General features: G+C 39.0%; 1 protein-coding gene across 6 annotated transcripts in view; it reads right to left on the minus strand.

Moving 5' to 3' along the window:
• The window catches only part of PCDH9 (protocadherin 9), a 1504706-nt gene that overhangs the window by 495662 nt on the left and 985893 nt on the right, over window positions 1-23151 (minus strand). For all 6 annotated transcript variants that reach the window (XM_072135312.1, XM_072135315.1, XM_072135311.1 and 3 more), the window contains one exon: window positions 17432-17491. In XM_072135312.1, coding sequence (XP_071991413.1) covers window positions 17432-17491 — 60 coding nt within the window. The remainder of the gene's footprint in view (window positions 1-17431; window positions 17492-23151) is intronic.

The raw sequence follows: 23151 nt of genomic DNA on the forward strand, positions 1-23151 counted from the left end.
GGTTTTTGTGCCAGGGTCCTGGGCAGGGGGCTGACTAGCAGCTGACACAGGGGAAGGAGCAGTGGTGTGCACGGCCGGAGGTGAACGGGCTTGTTGCCACTGAGTGGGGTGCTTAGCATTCATATGCCTGCGCATACTGGTGGTAGTTAAGCTAGTAGTGGTGGAACCCCTGCTGAGCCTGGTTTGGCAAATGTTGCACACCACAGTCCGTCGGTCATCCGGTGTTTCCTTAAAGAACCTCCACACTTCTGAAGATCTAGCCCTCGCCGCAAGAGCCCTCACCACGGGAGCTTCACTAGTTGACAGTGGCGCTGATGCACCAGCTCTGGCCCTGCCTCTCCGTCTGGCCCCACCACTGCCTCTTCCAACCTGTTCAGGTCGAGGACTCTCCTCCGTCTCAGAAGCACTGTGTTCACCCGGCCTCTCAACCCAGCTTGGGTCTGTCACCTCATCATCCTCCGATCCCTCAGTCTGCTCCCCCCTCGGACTTCCTGCCCTGACAACAACTTCCCCACTGTCTGACAACCGTGTCTCCTCATCGTCGGACACCTCTTTACACACTTCCACTACGTCAAGAAGGTCATCATCACCCACAGACTGTGACTGGTGGAAAACCTGGGCATCGGAAAATTGCTCAGCAGCAACCGGACAAGTGGTTTGTGACTGTGGGAAGGGTCCAGAAAACAGTTCCTCAGAGTATGCCGGTTCAAATGCCAAATTTTCCTGGGAGGGGGCAGACTGGGGGGGAGGAGGCTGAGGTGCAGGAGCTGGAGGAGTGGGGATTTCGGTGACATGGGTGGACTGCGTGGAAGACTGACTGGTGGTGGACAAATTGCTCGAAGCATTGTCAGCAATCCACGACATCACCTGTTCGCACTGTTCTGGCCTCAACAGTGCTCTACCACGAGTCCCAGTAACTTCAGACATGAACCTAGGGAGTGTAGCTCTGCGGCGTTCCCCTGCTCCCTCATCAGCAGGTGGTGTCTCACCCCGCCCAGGACCACGGCCTCTGACCCCTGCAGTAGTTGGACGCCCACGTCCCCGCCCTCGTCCTCTACCCCTAGCCCTCGGGTTAAACATTTTTAAAATGAGAGTTATAACTTTTTTTTTTTTTTTACTTCTTTTTGTTTTTTTTGGTGTTTTTTTGTGTGTTTTTTTTTTTTTGTGTTTTTTGTTTTTTTTTGAGTTTTTAAAAACCAAACAATCCTATCCTATTGCTATGGCTATTTTCTAGCCAAGTATCAAAGGAAGCACACTACTATGCCAGATGAGATGACACTGAGTTATTGCCTAATAGAAATCCAACCCCTACTGAATTTTGCCACTTCGGCCTTTGCTATGGATATGTGCGCCACTAAGCGCAGAACACAGCGGTCGCAAGTCTCACTACAAATTGCTCAGAATTGGCAAGTACATGCACTGCAGAAACTACAGCCACCAGCAGATCAACCAGAAATCAAATATATAGAACGCTACTGTAGGCTTCAAGAAGCTGTTTGTATTCTCCTATGGCTATTTTCTAGCCAAGTATCAAAGGAAGCACACTACTATGCCAGATGAGATGACACTGAGTTATTGCCTAATAGAAATCCAACCCCTACTGAATTTTGCCACTTCGGCCTTTACTATGGATATGTGCGCCACTAAGCGCAGAACACAGCGGTCGCAAGTCTCACTACAAATTGCTCAGAATTGGCAAGTACATGCACTGCAGAAACTACAGCCACCAGCAGATCAACCAGAAATCAAATATATAGAACGCTACTGTAGGCTTCAAGAAGCTGTTTGTATTCTCCTATGGCTATTTTCTAGCCAAGTATCAAAGGAAGCACACTACTATGCCAGATGAGATGACACTGAGTTATTGCCTAATAGAAATCCAACCCCTACTGAATTTTGCCACTTCGGCCTTTGCTATGGATATGTGCGCCACTAAGCGCAGAACACAGCGGTCGCAAGTCTCACTACAAATTGCTCAGAATTGGCAAGTACATGCACTGCAGAAACTACAGCCACCAGCAGATCAACCAGAAATCAAATATATAGAACGCTACTGTAGGCTTCAAGAAGCTGTTTGTATTCTCCTATGGCTATTTTCTAGCCAAGTATCAAAGGAAGCACACTACTATGCCAGATGAGATGACACTGAGTTATTGCCTAATAGAAATCCAACCCCTACTGAATTTTGCCACTTCGGCCTTTGCTATGGATATGTGCGCCACTAAGCGCAGAACACAGCGGTCGCAAGTCTCACTACAAATTGCTCAGAATTGGCAAGTACATGCACTGCAGAAACTACAGCCACCAGCAGATCAACCAGAAATCAAATATATAGAACGCTACTGTAGGCTTCAAGAAGCTGTTTGTATTCTCCTATGGCTATTTTCTAGCCAAGTATCAAAGGAAGCACACTACTATGCCAGATGAGATGACACTGAGTTATTGCCTAATAGAAATCCAACCCCTACTGAATTTTGCCACTTCGGCCTTTGCTATGGATATGTGCGCCACTAAGCGCAGAACACAGCGGTCGCAAGTCTCACTACAAATTGCTCAGAATTGGCAAGTACATGCACTGCAGAAACTACAGCCACCAGCAGATCAACCAGAAATCAAATATATAGAACGCTACTGTAGGCTTCAAGAAGCTGTTTGTATTCTCCTATGGCTATTTTCTAGCCAAGTATCAAAGGAAGCACACTACTATGCCAGATGAGATGACACTGAGTTATTGCCTAATAGAAATCCAACCCCTACTGAATTTTGCCACTTCGGCCTTTGCTATGGATATGTGCGCCACTAAGCGCAGAACACAGCGGTCGCAAGTCTCACTACAAATTGCTCAGAATTGGCAAGTACATGCACTGCAGAAACTACAGCCACCAGCAGATCAACCAGAAATCAAATATATAGAACGCTACTGTAGGCTTCAAGAAGCTGTTTGTATTCTCCTATGGCTATTTTCTAGCCAAGTATCAAAGGAAGCACACTACTATGCCAGATGAGATGACACTGAGTTATTGCCTAATAGAAATCCAACCCCTACTGAATTTTGCCACTTCGGCCTTTGCTATGGATATGTGCGCCACTAAGCGCAGAACACAGCGGTCGCAAGTCTCACTACAAATTGCTCAGAATTGGCAAGTACATGCACTGCAGAAACTACAGCCACCAGCAGATCAACCAGAAATCAAATATATAGAACGCTACTGTAGGCTTCAAGAAGCTGTTTGTATTCTCCTATGGCTATTTTCTAGCCAAGTATCAAAGGAAGCACACTACTATGCCAGATGAGATGACACTGAGTTATTGCCTAATAGAAATCCAACCCCTACTGAATTTTGCCACTTCGGCCTTTGCTATGGATATGTGCGCCACTAAGCGCAGAACACAGCGGTCGCAAGTCTCACTACAAATTGCTCAGAATTGGCAAGTACATGCACTGCAGAAACTACAGCCACCAGCAGATCAACCAGAAATCAAATATATAGAACGCTACTGTAGGCTTCAAGAAGCTGTTTGTATTCTCCTATGGCTATTTTCTAGCCAAGTATCAAAGGAAGCACACTACTATGCCAGATGAGATGACACTGAGTTATTGCCTAATAGAAATCCAACCCCTACTGAATTTTGCCACTTCGGCCTTTGCTATGGATATGTGCGCCACTAAGCGCAGAACACAGCGGTCGCAAGTCTCACTACAAATTGCTCAGAATTGGCAAGTACATGCACTGCAGAAACTACAGCCACCAGCAGATCAACCAGAAATCAAATATATAGAACGCTACTGTAGGCTTCAAGAAGCTGTTTGTATTCTCCTATGGCTATTTTCTAGCCAAGTATCAAAGGAAGCACACTACTATGCCAGATGAGATGACACTGAGTTATTGCCTAATAGAAATCCAACCCCTACTGAATTTTCCCACTTCGGTCTTTGCTATGGATATGTGTGCCACTAAGAGCTAAACACAACGGTAGCAAGTCCCCCTGCTAATTCCTCACAAAATGGTAAAAGATGCAAATTAAAATAAAAAAAGTAGAACGTTATTGTAGCCCTAAGAAGGGCTGTTGGGTTCTTTGAGAATCACTCCTGCCTAACAGTAAGCTAATAGAACACCCTAACGCTTTCCCTGACCAGCAGCAGCTCTCTCCCTAGCGGCATCCAGAGACAGAATGATCCGAGCAGCGCGGCCAGCGGCTAGTCTATCCCAGGGTCACCTGATCTGGCCAGCCAACCACTGCTATCGACGTGTAAGGGTACCACGTCATGCTGGGTGGAGTGCAGAGTCTCCTGGCTTGTGATTGGCTCTGTTTCTGGCCGCCAAAAAGCAAAACGGCGGGAGCTGCCATTTTCTCGAGCGGGCGAAGTATTCGTCCGAGTAACGAGCAGTTTTGAGTACCCTAATGCTCGACCGAGCATCAAGCTCGGACGAGCATGTTCGCTCATCTCTATTAATAATATTATTATGTAATATATATGAAGCAACATTGTCATATTCTGTATCAACATTGGTAATCTAAATCTCTTAATATTTATAAAATGTTGCCATGCACATACTACAAGACTGTCAAACTTTTATGTCTATCTTTACTCTGTGCAACTCATTTGACTCCCCGTTGTCTACATGCTTTAAGGATTCCGGAAACAATGAACAGCTACGTCACCAATTGGGGGAGTGTCTTTTCTCATATGTCTGTCTTTAAATACCTGTAGTGTTTAATCTTATGTTAGCCATGATTAAGAACGGAGCCTCCGTTTGAAACGCGTTGGCCAATAACTTGTATTTTATCAATATGCCTAAATAAAGCTGGAAAATACCTTGGACACGGCTGGAAATTGGAATTTCTGTTCCCAAAACAAGAAGTGTTGCTGCCCTCGCAGAAGGGTGTTCCGTGCCTTGTCGGGCTTTCCACGAGGGTTGAGGTGAGCTGGACTTTCCACTATTTAACAGATAGTTGAACTCCAGGGCTTTTTCCTACATCAAACACCGATGTAAAGCTCATGCTAACTTCCCATAAAGCTTTAGGAAGGGAAGTGATTATCTTTCTGGAGAATTCTGTGTTGTGCTGTCTCTTTTCAAATGTGAAATAAATACACTTATATTTTTTGCAATGCAAAACAAAAATGGCTGTATTTTTATCTTAGGTAACTTGAATAGAACATAACTGTATATTTCCCTTCAAGTACTATATGAGGAATTCAGAAAGAAATAAAACTGAACAACCCAGCAGTGCAGCAGCAGACAATATAGCACACTGTAGCTAAAGGAAATAACAGAAGTGCTGAACAGCTTGCCAATAAAGGTTTGCAAATTGCCTTTACAAAATGGATAATAGGACAACCATATTATGATGTGATAAGGTCACAGAAACCAATTTGTCTGTATAGCATTTAATATACCAAGGAATGTCAGTATAACATAGGTATTAGTCCATTAACAAAACCAATAATATTTTTTTAATGGGTTATACGTCCACTAAAAATGAAAAATATTGGATGCTCTTCATTTAGATTATATAAACATACTGTACTATCGAAAATTGTCATTTTAAATTTATACCAGCATTTGTCAAAAAATGTCCATTTTTATTTAATGTTCATAAGACATATCATAAGATTATTAAGGTAAGGGCAGATATCACAGCCTTTGGGTTACTAACAAGCTTTCCCTAATGCCTGGATAGCAAATGTGAAAAATATTTAACGTCTTATGTTCCACAATAAGTGCCACATCCAGTTTTCCCATATCCACAAGATAACTTGTTGAGCAAGTGGTAGAACCCCCATTGATCACTTTTTCTACTCTAACTGAACAAAGCAGTTGGTCCCATATGTGCTCACACATGTTCTACCTATGGTTCCATTCTTTTGGGTACAACAGAGCCCTGTTCTCAGCATTTTAAGTGGCTGGACAACCCTTTTAATGTAGAGTAAATAGTACTGTATGGTTCTCCTGGCACTCGACTTAAACTACTTCCGGAATAACTTTAATCAGATTAACCCCTTTAAATTCTGCAATCATTTTTGATGATGGCAATTGTGTAATGTCAAGGAATTTTCATGGCTATGATTAGCCCCCAAGACTGACAATTGCAAATAACCTTTTAGCCACAGATGTGTAAAAGTCTACACTATTAATGAAAATTTACCATCAAAACCAAGCATAATAAACCAGGAACCCTTACTCATAGTGACGCATCTTGATTGTGGTAATATTTTTATATTTGTTATCCATGCCTTACTTAGCTTATGTTTTTACTAAAACCTGCCATTTTCAGAGTATCTAATAGGCAGTCAAACTAAATTCCTGCTTAATATCAGAAAAGACATTGGAAAGACTTAATTCAGGGGCGAATCAGCCGTGAGGCGAGTTGAGCAACTTTCCTCAGACAGCACGACCTGCAGCAAGATAGGTGGCAGCATCAGTTTGCAAAGTTATCTGCAACAAAGCAGGATCTGCCATGGGTGTGAAAAGTATATTGGAGAAAAGGCGCACATAGGTCACGTTGTAAAGTATAGGTGAAATGTTTTATTTGGTATCTCAGTTCTTAACACGTTTTGGAGTAAACAACTCCTTTATCATGTGGTATGAGACTGCAGCGTGGGAGAAGAGAACTTGTACCAAAGCTCACATGGGTGTGAGACACTGCGTCGAGAACCCAGTTACTAAAAATACATTACTATAGGATGGGCAGAGAGGGGTCCGTTCTATAGCTTGCCTTTGGCAGCAGAGAATTTAGGTGCACCCCTGACTATATAAATATCGAAAGGACAAACAAACCAACATAAATCAATATGTCATTTATCTTAAAATGAGATATAGGGACACTATAGCAGCTATATCTCACTAAGTAATTTCTAACAATACATTTTTACAGATATCAGTACAAAACCTGACTTGATAGAGCCAAATCAATATTAATATTTCAATATGGAAAGCATTCCTCTAAAGCTTCATTCCCTAAAGCAACCTAGTTATAGTGCTGACAATTAGGAAACTGACTTCCTATGGGAGTCTAGAGGATTTATTTCACAGAAAACAATGAAATTTACTTATGAAGTCTTCAGTTGTCTCTGTAGCAAGATCCTCCTGCATACTTGGGATATTTAATGAAAATAGACAATAATCAATTTAAGCCAGAGCATACGTTGCACAAAGCACTAAAGCATGTCGGAATGGAAAATATTAATCTAAAGCGTTCAATAAGCAAAGTCTTCAAAAATCCATAAAATACACTGAATAGTTTGCACAACCGAACATAAAAAAAAATTAAATCTTGTCAGTGTTTACTTTAATCAGTAATATTTTATATGTTCTGACAGCGGGGCTGTCGTTCCTTGGAAGTCCTGGTATATTTAGATATTAAATTAAAGTAAAATATATTGTTATTAAAGGATAAACATGATATGAAAACTAGATATCCAAAAGGAATTACTACAGAAATAATATATTGTAAAGATGATGACACATGAGAATGCAATAGCACTTCTAGAAAGATGTTTAAAGGAGTATTCATATCTTAGACATTTATTGTACCGTGTTTATCGGACTATAAGGCGCACAAAAAATCCTTTGATTTTCTCAGAAATCAAAGGTGCGCCTTATAGTCCAATACGCCTTATATACAAACCATACTTCCAGACAACACGCCTTGGACTGTGCACAGTTCTGCCACCTGCTGGTCATTCATCCTTATAATCAGGTGTGCCTTATAATCCAGAGCACCTTATATATGAACCTAGACATTTTAGCAGACATTTATTGATGGTGTGCCTTATATTCCGGTGCGCCGTATAGTCCGAAAAATATGCTATAGTCATAGAATATAACATAAAATATGATAGATGTGAGTCCCAACTCAAAACAATACATCTGCACTGCAGAATGGGTGCCACAAATCATGAATCTAATGCTACCTGCACTCCCCCGACAGAGTTCAGCAACTTTTTTGCAGTGCACCTTTGACATGGGGCTTGTGACACACTTCTGTCTGATTTTGCATGATAAACGTGGTGCACAGTCTGACAGAGCTCTGGAACCTCCCCTAATTTATGTTGCATAATGCCTTGTGCACCACAAAAGGGTCGCGTGTGACACAAAAGTGTCTCAGACTTTTCTTAAATACTTGTGCTAACAGTCAGCACTAGAAAGAAAGTGCAATGTCTGACAGACAAATGGCGCAGGGGCCTTAGTAAATGTGCCCCAATGTGTATCCTCAAGATGCATAGTTGAGTGTTTTTCTCAAGGCAAGGCATTATGATGTCATAGGCACTGATGGAAGGGCTCTGTTGAGATATAGGATCTTCTGGCTGTTACAAAAAAGTCAATATGGAAACAGTGATACCAAGTTTATAGTTTTTTTTTATTAAATAACTTTCACTTGCATAATAAAATCCTTTTGGGGGGAAAAATTGCATTGTTGCCTTACAAACACAAAATTGTATGCAATGAATATGATTATACTTTTGAAGCCTGGATTTGTACAGGTGTTAAAGTATAAACTATGTGTGATTTTACTATTTAAAATTAAAGGGGTGGGCAGTTTTTGTGTGTTGGTGGGGTTTATTTGAAATGCTTCTCCTTTGCATGCCGGCCAACAAAATAGTAGGAGCATAGAAGCTGATGATGACTAATGCTAGCTGATGCTCCTAAAGTAACCCTCCTAACACTTTGGGCAGAATGGCCTAGATGGCAGGTAGTTAATCAAAATGACCATACTGCTTCTCTCCATCTAATAACACATCCCTTGTAAGAGTTTTTTATTCAAATGCACTGTAGATGCATGTCTAATAGTCAGAGGGGCACGTGTATCTTGTATTTAATTTGGCCTGTTCTTATTTATTTATGACTTTTCATGGCACATTTTGTGATTTTTTTTTTCTTTTCAAATTTCTTTAAATCTCTCTTCAAGGTTTGCCATGATCAATTTTTCTGCAGTGTTCACCTGATGCAAGATGTTAAAATTTGCGGTTTTCTAAAAAGTTACCAATTTTGGTACAAAAAATGGCTAAAAACTGCAACTTTTTGGAGAATTTTGCAACTTTTTTAAACAAAGTTTCACTGAAGACCTTAACTCCGAATGAGTTATCAAGGAAAATCCACTAAAATATATCTGATCGTAAGAAAAGCCAAACAAAAGAAACAAAAGAAGGTGCACAGAGGCACATGTGTCACAATGATCTTTTATTAAGAGGTACCCTGCCCAACAGTTGCCCTGATAAAAGAGCAGTATAGGAAGCACCTTTATGTTTTCTTGTTAAAAAAAAAAGCACAATGTCACTATAAATGATGAGTGGACCAGTTGAAAGCCAAGGTGTACCCAAGTTCAGCCAAACCTGAACTTAAAATACCTATTTGGGTATGGATACCAAACCTGGAACCCAAATAGTAACACCCACAATTGCTGCTGGCACCGACTGCAGATGTTAAGTGTTTAAATGCTGCTGGCAAAATCACCAGTGGCATTTAAACTACTGCAGGCACTTGTGCGTTGGCACCAACTCGCCGTCAGCACTCCATGCACCATTTTGAAAGGGCCATTGTTCACCACTGGCGTTGTTCACTAGTGGTGGCCCACAGCTATAACCATTCAAATACCGCTATCAACTTTGATGTGGGGGAAACTTGCTAAAGAAACAAACCTGCAAAGTTCAGTACACACCCAAACTTTGTGGTTCGGGTCCACTTTACATTATTCACTATGACACTACACCTGCAATCATTTACATTTATATATCTGCTTGAGACATAAATCCATATAAAAGTATCCAGCACCATAATACTGGATTTGATATTATATATACATACAAGTTGCTTATACCTTTCATAGCATTATATAGAAATCTCTCCAAAGGTTCTCAGGAGACCCCATGCCTTAGATGTTTTATTTTCTGGTCTCCTGAGCTAGAAAATTCCTTTGTTATTGATCAAAACGGTAGGGATGGCTCCACAGTAGTTTGCCCCAGCTGGCTCCCTCTATATTATTCCTTTAGCTGTTTTGTTGACACTACATGTGCTCAACTGTAGCAAATGAACAGAGAAACTAAGGCTGAGAGAGGTTTCTTGTTCGATGGCAATCACTAGATGATAAATCTTATTTGAGCTCTGCAGAGCCTTGTAGAATCAGGCTCAAGAGAACAATCTCACTTGTTATCTGCAAGCTCAAGTAAAAGTTAGTGAGGGCTACAGCGACGTGTAACCTACAGCCTATAGCTCATGAACTACATACATTTTTCATAGAAGATATGATAGGGTGTATACAATAAAAATATAAAAATATTTTTTGTATAGATCTTCTAAATAACAGACAAAAAAGCCAATACACAAAAAGATTGCTAATCTTACATGTGTGTAGCAGAACCAGGTTTTAAGTTAAGAATTAATATTATATATTTGTATTCAAGAAAAGCATTTTAACCACATTTATTTTCATGGCATATTCACTTGTTTGATATTATAGACATACTATACCATGTTTTTTCTACAGTCAATGAATGCTTTCATTTCTGAGGCACTGTCATAATTTGACCAGTTCAAGACAGTGTAACATAGTGCTACATAGATGCTGTACATTAAAGGAAATCTACCACTGGATCGTGGCCGAAATGACCTCCTCACCCCACCCTCTGGGCTCTGTACCACTGATCCCAGGACATTTTTGTTTAGGGACAAAAGGCAATAGTTTAGGCAAAAAAAAATTATAAGCGCAATTCCATGCACCTCCAGTACTTAATTTTGCATTTCTCCATCTTTGTTGTGTTCCTCCTCCTCGGCTCATCGCCATCACTCGGCTCTCGGCACTTCTTGTGCAGTCAGTGAATCTTGCGCAGATGCAATGTGTCACAGGTAGCAATATTTACGGGTATACGGGTATGCAGGGTCACTGAATCTTGAACAGCCAGCTGCGACACATTGCAGCTGTGCGATATTCATTGACTGCACATGCGTGACAAGTGCTGAGAGCCGAGTGACATCACTGGCTCTTGGTCTAAGGAGGATGAATGCAACAAAGATGGGGCATGCATTATTAAGTAAAATCGTGAAATCGTCATGGTGATGTAAGTGAAGTGCCAAAGCCTCATTATCATAGATTAAAAAATCTTTTTTTTGCCTAAACAAATTATTTCCTTGGGTCAGTGATACAGAGCCCAGAAGGGGGTGTAAGCAGGTTATTTCAGCCGAGATCCAGTGGTAGATCTCCTTTAACAGTTGGTATCAATTATGGGAAACAGTATTTGTGCAGAGGCTGTAAAAGTATATATTTTCTTGAAACTGTAAATGTTATGTGCCAGCTTGCCAGAACAAGCAGCAAGTCAGAGGAGGCATTTATTTTTTCACTAAATTCTACTCCCTTCCTACGACGTCATCCTGTTTGCCAGAGCTGTGAGGGTAATGTGGAAAGAGGGAGGAGTCACTGGGATTGAGGATGGGAGGAGGGGTGGTTAAACTCAGAGGAAAAAGAACTGCACTCTCCTACTCACTGCATGTTCTGACAAGCTTCTAGGTAAGGTTAAAATGCATTTATGGTGATAGAAAGCCCTGCTTTTCTAGCTAAAAAGAGGGTGGCTTTTACTTCATAAAACAACTAGAATAGATCAAAATGTGGTAACAGGTTCCCTTTAAGGCATCCATGCATGCAATGTGTTAAATTAACTTAAATAAGCCACCCCTTCCTTTCCAGAACCACCAGCACAGTGCTCACTTTTGCAGCTCCTGTTTGGCTATTGCCATATGGCCTGTTGTTTGGGGCAAGTAACATTAACTGCAAATCACCATTGACATGTTCATACATGGCATGCTACCGGGTGGACGGAAGCTACATTGAGTGGCATGAAAGGGGTTTGCCTATGAAAGAACGTTCTCAAATTTTAATCCACTAGTGATTTTTACACAATAAAGTTTTACCACTCCCTCACTTTACAATTTTACTCAGTGTCATTGCTGTTTTAGCTTCTATCACTCAGTCGGTTTCAATGACAATGTGGTTAGATTATCAGTGTAGAGGGTCTATATACACTTTCATTTAGCTTCTCAACATTGTACTAGTATCTGACACATATAAAGAGAGATGGGACAGATGGGATGAGATCCATAAGATGGATATAACACACAATGACACTCTACTGACTCAGCTATAACACAGCTCTGCTACATTCCTATTTCTTCTGCTAGATCTTATCTTGCCTGAAGCTTGTATGGCAAGTCTGTGCATGCTGCTTGCTGGCAGGAAGTGTCTGTGGGTGTCTTTGTGTGATCTTGTCTTGTAGCAGAGCGGGAGGGGCAGAGCTCACCCTGCATAGAGCAAAAAGGAGAAACAATTCATGAAAAGGATCTGTCCTGACCATAAAACTCAGGGGCAGGTTGGAATTATATCTGTGAAATGCTGTTTTTTGTTAATAACAGTGAATTAGCAAATGTGTTATTTTGAGGTCCCCAGTATATTTGTGGGAATACCCCTTTAAACTACCGATCCTGGGACAGTAGGAATTTAAAGGGGTAGTTCACTGGAAAGGTCTACAATTTTCCAATATACTTTCTCAATCAATTCTTTGTGGTGTTTCTAGATCTCTGCTTGCTGTCTTTATGCTGTCATTCAACTGGAAGCTTCATTGTTTACTTCCTGTAGATAAACACCAGTCCTTGGCCATGTGATGTCACACAGGTGCATGGCTTGTTATAACACACAGTGTAATCAGAGCTGTGTGATATAATGAGCCATGCACCTGTATGACATCACATGACCAGGGATAGGTGTAAACATTATCCTAATATTCTGTAACAATAAAGAACATAGCTACAATTCTCTGTAAATCCTTAGTTAAAATACAGAGTTGTAGTTGTACCACAATTCAGACAATGCATCCTATAACACATTGTTAAATGACATATTGGGCTTATTCCTTTTGTGTATGATGTGATGTTTAGACAATGAATAGGTACCAGTATCTATACTGGCTGGACTGGATTTATGCAAAGGACCGAATCTTGGAAATTCTGTCTCCTTGTAAATGTGCTCTGCAATACAGCAGAATATTGCAATTGTCTGAGATTGAAGGGAATAAAGTAAAACAAATCCCCCAATGTCCTCATATGCATGTCACCTCCTGTCACCTCCTGTTTACTGAGGTCCTATTCGGTACCGCCTGTGTAATTTAATCATCGCCTGACATGTGGCAACGGAAGACATGCAATGGTGTAATTGCAATTGTAAGGTGTGTTTTTATCCCTAAGATTGCCTTAAAAATGTAAGAAAAAACCACAGACATATTTTCCATCAGAACACACATAAATAATCTAAGCTGTTACAGCACAGTGAAACTATCAGGTGCACACAAGAAAAATGTATTAAAGACCCAGCATGCTCCTGTGATGGGACTTTAATACGTTTTCTCTTATTGATCCTCTACATGCTCTGTCACCTTCCCTGGTAGAGCTACATATTTGGTGGAAGAGAAATGCTCCATGCTACAGTAATGTGCTATATACAGCGTACACTTCAAAACTAAGAATATATTTACAAAATAGATGTTATATGGGACGTGAGAATTACTGGTTTTTAAATCTTTTACATAATTCTTCTAATAAATATACAGTAATAAACAGTTACCAGATTTTTTTTATTGCTTCAAAGAGCAACTCATTTTTATCCATTTCCATTGGGATGAATATGAGAGTAGGCTACCACCATAATATGCTATCCCAAAACAGGAGGTAATTGTCAAAGAACTAATTTCATGCATTTAAAATAAGTATTATACTTGATACAATATTTTGGTCTATTTTAATAAAGTAAGTACAAATCTAATGGCTGAAATGTATTTTTATAGACCAGAATGGTTTGTAGAAAAATAATTTCTATTGCAATCTTATTCCAGCCTGTGACTGATGCACTGCAACTTCTTCAAAGTAACTGGTTGCCCATCTGTGGCTCAAATAAAGGATCAAGGATCATTGGTTCTACACAGAAGCCTTAAAGGGGTTGTCTGACTTTATTAAAATCTCTGGAGGCGGGCTGCCAAGGCGGAGCCCCTGTAAACAAACTGCTCTGATGAGCGGCGGTGGGCGAGACCAGGAGCACTGGAGAAGGTAAGAATAGGTTTATTTTTTTTTTTAACAGCCGTCCCCAGGCCCCCTCCAGAGTTTTTAATATAGTCGGACAAGTCCTTTAAATATAGAGCGTTGTTACTATTCTTCCTCTGGGAATTTAGAGAAACGTGGAATTCATTGCTGATTCTGTCTTTTCATCCATACATTAAAAAAAATAAATGTACGTTTTAAAGGAATATTGCCCACTACACCTCCAGACTACTCAGGTAGGGAGTGTAAAGACTATGGGGCAGATTTATCAAGCGGTCTGAAAGTCAGAATATTTCTAGTTGCCCATGGCAATCAATCACGGCTCCCCTTTAAAATATTCATGAGCACTGGTAAAATGAAAGCTGAGCTGTGATTGGTTGCCATGGGCAACTAGAAATATTCAGACCCTATATCTATTTAAATAGATGAAACTATATATGGGGTAGCAATGGATTAATAATAAATTGATTATAGTGATGATATATTTTAGGTGGTTTACTCTTTTTAAATTTGTCAGATTTGAGGGATTTATGAAGCACTGGAGGTGGGCTGAGGAGGGATGCCAAGGCGGAAGCGAACACCCCTGCCCCTGTAAACAAACTGCTGTGATGAACGGCGGCGGGGGAAACCAGGAGCATCGAAGGAGTTGCACCATACATACTTGCACCATACATACTAGGTCTCAGCCTCTTAGTAAATCTGTTGAGCGGTCATGCAGCCACACATTTATACAAGAGGCCTCGCCTGGAAGTGGCAAAGGTTATAGTTGGTGTGCAGGTGGGAGAAACCGTTGACCAGCATAACCCACAAGGTTCCCCTCAATGCCCACTTGCCGTGGAGGTGACATAAGGAGGGACTTATAAAAGATGCATTTTTAAGTTCTTATAGAAATAAAAAATAAAGAACTATTTATTATACTTTTGACAGGAGTTTGACATCTGCACAAACTCTGTGAGAATGCCTTCTTTATCTGCACTAAAGCTCAGAACAACACGAGCAGTCACACCAGCACATACAGTGACAGGATTCTTTTGGATAGTGCTAAGAATGATGTTTCAATGGCGTTATAATTTTATGAAGTCGTCAGAGTAATTCTCTGCAATGTGAGCAAGGAACTCATTCCGCCAAGCTCTGGCAACATCTATTTTTCAAAAGCTGGTTGAGGATGTAAAATAAAATATTAAAGGTCAAACTGGAATCTAAAATTCTAATATTTGCATCGCATAAATGAAAGATACCACAGCAAGGTTCTTTGAATTGAAACATTCTCCCGCACATCTCCAAATAACGTCTCTCTATGAAGGTGCCAAACACACTTTATTGTTGTACCTGGCAATTCTTTCTTTTCTTAAGTCTTCTCGCTTTTACCAGACAACTCCATATCAATTTAAGCATAAAAGGAGAGAGAACGGTGATCAAGTTGTTAAACTTTTATAATACACCTGTCATCACTGGTTCTGGCTTTAATATAGAAAAATATTCTAGAAACCTGAAGATATTAGAACAGTTTATATAAAAACTGAACTATTGTGAACAATTATTTAAGGATGGAGATCAAAACACCTAGGTTGAGGAAACCAATTTTCTCTTGCAGGCAGCTTTATCTAGAAAAATGAAATTGCATAAACCTCACATTCAGTAAAAGAATAGGTAATGCTGTAACTGCCTATTTACATACACATTGCAGGAGGATGGGGATTACCTGTAATCACTCAAAACACATACATAGTCCAATCAAATATTTCATCACAACTGAAGGGGAAACTAGCAACAAGCAATGCATTATTGAAGGTACAAGTGCTTGTTTGGAGTAGACGGTACTACAGCTCTATGCTGCCAGCTGTTTTTTTTTAACCTGCTCTTTATTAAATCCATTTAAAAAGCACCAAACCATAACATCATTGGTGCACATGAACCAACCACAAACATATATACAGGTCTTTATATAAATCCCAACTGGACATGTCTTATTCCTGGCTCAAACCACGCTAGTAAATATATAAGAAAATTGCACCTTACCAGTTATCCTCTTCTATTGCTGGACTCAGGTCTTACCCAGGGTGGATAGTTCAAGTGGTCCATAAAGCACCCCCAAGACTGGTCACTATTAGCTATCCCTAAGGACCCATAGTATAACTCTCGCTCTTATAAGGGTAGTACCTCGTACTGACCCTACACCTTAACACCCCGCATTCCCCCTGCCCTGGCGTGTTTCCTCCTATTTGCAGCATTTATTAAAGGGGCATATAAGGTAGATGCATAAAACAAACAAAAAGGACAATCCTTGTGATTTGTCCTGAGGTAAACGTGGTCAGATGCGAGTCACAACGCCTCAATGGTGGGACCCACTATCACAGAGTTAAGCTATGGGTCACTAGGGATAGCTATTAATGACCAGTCTTGGAGGTGCTTGAACTTCTGCCCTGGGTAAGACCTGAGTCCAGCAATAGAAGAGGATACCTGGTAAGGTCCAATTTTCTTTTAAATTGACTAGCGTGGTTAGAGCCTAGAATGTGAGAGGTACAGTTGGCATTTATATGAGACCTGCATACATGTTTGTGGTTGGTTTGTGTGCACAAATGATGTTATGGTTTGGTGCTTTTTAAATGGATTTAATAAAGAAACGGTTTCTGTCATCTACTGGTGTCATCATTTTACTAAATTGTTGAAGGGTTGGTTAAGGTTTAAAGTTGAAATACCCTTATTTCCATATTTTACTTACTGTACCCTCATAAACTTTCGCCATCTGTCCCTAGGAGATGCGTCACGTGAGCCACCGGCAGCAACTTTTGGAACTTTCTTTGATGTCCTGTTTCCTGTAGACTTTTTGGAAGATCAGGGATCTGTGCATTCATTTCTGTTCCAATAGTCCACAAAGTTGCTGCCTGTGGATCATGTGACCTGCAGCTCCTATGGGAAAGTTTACAATGCTAAGTACAATATTGGTGACCATCGGGTTAATCCTGTTAAACTTTCTTTTATGTGGTCAAAGTCCTTGAAATATAACAATACAGTTTTGTTGCATTGGTGTAAGTTTATGTTGCATGGTCCTCAGTGCAGTTGTAATTTGTTTAGCTACAACAGTCTTCAGCATTCTAATTAATTCCTGTACACATATCATATACACATCCTAACATATAATTTTCTTCTAAGAAACTACATAAATAGCCAAACAAGCGCAAATCAAACTGTCTTTCTAGATAATCTTCTGGTTTCAACAAAAAGTTGAATTTTAGTTACTTAGAACTAGGGTTTATTGTCTCTCAAAGTTAATATTTGATCCTAGGAATAAAATACCTGCACACATTTAAAACAAACTATACAAAAGGTTTATGTGTGAAAAAATAACTTACCTGCATGCCGCTATTGTCACATGTAGCATTCAGAATTTCATGCAATGGTAAGTCCTGGCCCTAAATGAAAGATAAAATAATACATTAGATATATGTTAAATAGTAGAAAAAAAAGAAACAGTTCATTAAATTGGTTGTCCCGGTCATTTTATATTGCGGACATGTGCTAGCAATAAAAAAAAATATAACTCACCTGTTATAGGTTCTAATTTTCCATCGCCGACATGTCCTTATTTTTTTTCCATATTAGGTGACTGCTGTGACCAATCACAGGATTCAGTAAGGACCTCTCCACAAATGGCAGGTAACTCTGAGGCCTGTAAGTCCAATACTTATCTTACTGAATTTAGCTCGGAGGCCTGTGATTGGCTACAGTGGTCACTTGACAGGAATGGGATGTTACTGCCAATGTAAATCAGAAAAGGCATTGAAAAAGGAGAACACAGGATGGATAATTATTTCTATTATTGCCATTATTCACACTACAACCCCAATTTTTTTAAAGGCCTTAAATAATTATTTTGTGATTCCCTTTTTTTGTCTTCAAGCCTCTTAAAATTAAATTAGCAGTGACATTCCGACTACTTCAGGTACCACTGCTACAGGTACAAATATTACCGTAACAATCAAAAATGTAATTAAAATGAAAATCAAGCATTAAAATAAAATTTAGCAATGATAAGAATGATTATAAAGACTGATGGGAATATGAGGAAATGCTTTCCTTAAAATGTCATTCAACCTTTCACTCCATTTGTGAATGTCCACAGGGACTTCAGCACCACTAAACATTAGACACAATTTTGAACTGACTTTTGACTTTTGTAACAAGAGAACATCAAGCTGAGATATTGTAATATTGATAAATATTATGAAAAACGAAACAGGTATAGTACATAATAATGGTATAGGCATGGGTGAAAGTAGCTTCTCTGCTGCCTGAGGTAAACTATTGAAAGATGTCCCCCCCAACCCCTGTGGTCCAACGGTAATGCAGATGTTTATCAAATAAATGCTGGAGCAGAAGATGACTAGTATTTTGAGCACAATATTGTATTTCCAATGTGGAAATGAATAGTGAATGTCAACTTGAGGAGGATTTGATATGATCAACATATCACGTACAAGCAAGATGCCTCCAAGTCCCTATCTCCCATATATATTACTGAAGATCCTGAAAATATCCCTCTTCTCACCTACATCTTCTCAACTCATCTACAAAAAGACCAACTGAAAATCTGTATTAAAAAATGTGATTTCCATACTTCATTTTTTTACATTATTTGTATATTGAGTAGGAAAACCTGTCCACTACAAGTTGGCAAATACATCACATTTTTGTGATGCCGTAGAATGGTAACAAATACAACTTGTCATGGGTTTTCACCTGCGCACTTTAAGCAGATTGTTCAAACAACAAGTAACACAAAACGGGGACAAAACTCATTAGAAGCTAATTTCTTCTTAGTATAGGACAAAGTGCTGAAGATAATGAGAAAAAAGAAGAGAAATGATAGCACCAGAACTCCAGAGAATATTAACAAGGGGATTTGCATGCAATGACAGAATGAAAACAAGTTTTCACGTTATATATGAAGGTCATTCTGTCTGGAAAGTTGTTACCTTTGGAATGAGGATGAAAAAATAAAGGCAACTTTTATGGTTACATTGTATAATCCTAAACACTGGAGACAGGACATGTTTACTGTCAAAACTGCATTGCCATGCGTCTGGTGAACTATATTCATGTAAAAATATTTTTTCAGTCAAAGGATTTAAAGCAACCAGAGTTTTAGAAATGTGAAGCTATTTTTATTATTCATTTTTAGTACACTGTTTGTTTCATGGTCCTCTACATTCAATAAGGGATTCACATTAAGATAAGAACAAATGAAAATACACAAGATAGGAAACTTTAACTAGAAGTAATTTAAGAAGGACCTTTTTTCTGTTAGAGCTTACGTTCTATGGGCTTCATGTTCGAGGGCAACTGATCTGAACCACACTATTGTCACCCTGCCTAACACAACAGGCAATGAGTAGTGTTGAGCTGATCTGAAGTGCAAAGTTTGTGTCTGGGTTTGGCACTAGCACCGATTGTGGTCGTCACCTCTTTAAACGCCACTGGCATTTAAATAACATTTAAATAATGAAATTTAAATGGTGCCGGTGACTTATCCATCAGAATTTAAGCCAGCACTGATCGTGATTGTTACACATTGGGGTCTAGGTTCGGTACCCAGACCCGACCATGTCTTTAGTGGGCAGCTGCATGTAGGCTGCAACTCACGCCTCTGCGGTACACATTTTTTTAAAAAAGTGTCGTAGAAAAATTTCAGGAGAGAGAAACTTTGTTTATGTAGCCCAGGAAAAAGAATGGAAACAGAAAAATGTACAAAATCCTTAGCCCCTCAAGACACAACTAGTTTGTACTTTACTGTTCGGACCCATTCTTTGTATTCTGGCATGTGTTGCTTTATATAGTAATAAGTTTTTTGCTTTATTAATTTTTATTTTAGAATAAAACATTACTTACAACATCAACAATACACTTACCACATTAAAAAGACAATTAGTACATTTGTACACTCTGACTGCAATCAACATACGAACTGCACACCTGGGGGAAGGGGGGCGCAAGATACCTTTGTGGTATCCAGGGAGCAAGCTCTTAGGCTAAACCTTCTTTATTTATTTTTTCTAGCAGAACCACAAAACAAGATTTCTCACATTGGGTCCATCTTTTTTTTTTACTTTACAATAGTGGGAATAATTTGTGGCCATTGTCAGTTTGCATATATTTATTTATTTATCCATGACTACAGCGGGGAAACATCGCAGCCTGAGTTTATCACGATCCTAACCAAATGAAATAACTGTGACCAAAATAGACAAATTTAGGGCATAATAACCACATATGTAAAAGATCCCCCTTAACTCTACATCCCTGCCAAGAGGGAGGTGAAATTTCTCCAGTTGCAAGTCTTTCCGGTGTAAGGTACCATGTCAAATACATCTTTTTTATCTGTCTGTTTTTTGGAACATTCAAGGTGCTATATGCTGTTGAGATACCTCTTATTCTTCTCTGTGACCTCAAACATGTTTGTAAGGGGCCATAAAGGCCGTTCTCTACTCTTTTTATTCTCCAGTTAAACTCTTCTTAACTGTTTCATTTATAGTGGGGCATAGTGAAACACCTCAATATTTTATACTTTCTGGTCTCCATTTATACCTAGAGAGTTAGTAATCTTATGGCATACTTTAGGAAAGATATTCATCAGAAGTGTTACTGACTTCATGTTCAGTTTATAATATGACAGCTTGGAAAGTTGCATCAAGATTTGTATCATTTATATCATAATTTATTTATTTATATAGTAATAACTTTTGAACACTTTATTTTATCAAAGTGACTTTGAGAATGTTTCATGACAGATGGTACTTCCTGGAAGTGGTACATTCATGTTCATATGTTTTGCAAGATAGGTAAAAATCATAATTTTTGGTGTGTTTTTAAAAAATCTTTTTTATACGGAGTTTCACATTGTGTAATGATTTTCACTTGTTTTCTTTTATATGTAACTTTTGGATCATTTTTATTTATTTGTTGATTCTTTTTATTTTAAAACATTTACGTTTCCTTTTTTAAAAACTTTTTTACTAGTCCTACTTTGGGTCATGAGCAAGCAATTGTCTAATTGCTTGTTTATTATATAACCCTGCAATTCTGATGTAAGATTCTTCCACATGGTGTGTAACATCCTTTGCTGTGTGACAAGAGGTTCTGACTATGGACAGCCCTGAGATTCTGATGAAAGCACAGGGTTCCTACAGCAACTATAAGCACCCCGTGATCACTGCAGGGGAGAGGGAACTGATCATGGGGGGCCATTTAAATGCTCAATGTTTGTTACAGTTCACATCCTGTGTTTCCCAATGCATGTGCCGAGCTGAGTACTAATTGCTGGAGCTCACTGCCATACATATATGGCGCAGAGCAGGAAAGAGGTAAGAATGGTCATGTCACTAAGGTATCAGATCAAAGTGCTTACTAGAGCACTCACTTAATCTCTTATCATCCTCAAGAAGAAAATATGATTGGAACTTCTACCAGATATGGTTGGAAATTCTACAGTTAAATAATTAAAACATGTATACTAAAAAAGGAAATTAGGGCAGACATGTTTTTTTCCTTTTGTCGGTCATCTATATTTATACATTTCATTTTTGTATAAACCTAAAAATAATTTCTAAATTTCTATGAACACGACACACATTGCAAATTTGGGAAAATAAAAGCTGTTAAGAACTACTACTCTGCTGGGCTAAAAATACAATTAAATGAAATACCTTTTCCAAAACAAGAGACATAACAGATGGCATTTATCAATTTTTAAGTGTTATTGGCTTTACTCTGTTGAACACATCATTCAGTTCCTGTCTATTACTATTTTTTTTGCTGTGTTTGGAATATGTTTGGTAAATGTGTGCCAATTTTATTATTAGCATCAATACAGATTTGAAAAATAATAATATAACATAGAAGGAAACTTATAACTATCTCAGTTATTATGAAGTAAACATTTCAAGAGTTAAGGTTTGAATCAAGTCCTAAAACAGAACCAGCCACTTATAGTGCAGAAACCTAAATATACTGCTAAGCCGTCATGTTGAAGTTACAGAATCCTTCTCAAATAAAGATCATAATGGGGATTTGTGACACTGAAAGCCTCGGGCTGTGTCATGTACATTCAGGAGATATGGAGACTGCAGTAAAGAAATGTAGAGGGCAAATAAAAGTACATGAGACTGAGAGCCCAGAGACAAATTATTATAAGTAAGATGCTATTAGATATGTGAGAAATGCATACGGTATATTTTCCACTCCTATAGATAATAGGGCACTACACACTCAAATACTAACCAGTACAAGATATAGTATGAAGAAAGCGGGCAACACTCCAAAAATAGGTAAAATTACAAGGTGTCTTTTATTCCATGGTGAGTAACAGTAACAGCATTCTTCATACTCTAACTAGAGGACTTATGGCCCAGACCTAGGACGCCTGCACCCACTTTTTTCGAACGAGGATTGTGCTGCTTGGACTTTCTTTTCGGTACAAGATATAGTTATCTCAGGACTCTTGTAGTCTACATTCTGGCGTATCCATCTTAAATTTCCTTATTTTCAAATTCAACTAAATTCAACTTATTGTTTCTCTTGAGATGATAAAAGGCCAGGGATATTATTTGGACTGTTTATTTAAATGTATAAATTTGGAGGATGGGTAGGTGGAGCCAATAACTGATCTAGCACCAGGGACCCCCCTGTACAGAGTTTCTTTGTAAGCTTCTGGCTGTCTTACTAGACAAGATTAAAATCGGAGAGTTAAAATCCAATTTTGAAAGGATGGAAGCAGGATAATATGAGCCAAAGTAAGTGGACAAGGGAACACTTTGCTCTGATGAGATCTATTACAAAGTTTCTTTGTTCACTTGCAGTATTGATTTATGCTAAGTTGTTGGAAACATTAGTGATCATTTAAGAGAATATATATACATTCTCTTAAGTTATATATATATATATATATATATATATATATATATATATATATATAATCATTCTATTTTAACCTAGTCTTAAGATACCGTGAAGTTGTTTCCCTGGAAATATTCCATTTCAACCAACAAATGTATTAAAGAGGTCCTGACACCTCTTT

The sequence above is a fragment of the Engystomops pustulosus genome, chromosome 2 (assembly GCF_040894005.1).
Source record: "Engystomops pustulosus chromosome 2, aEngPut4.maternal, whole genome shotgun sequence".
NCBI lineage: Eukaryota > Metazoa > Chordata > Amphibia > Anura > Leptodactylidae > Engystomops > Engystomops pustulosus.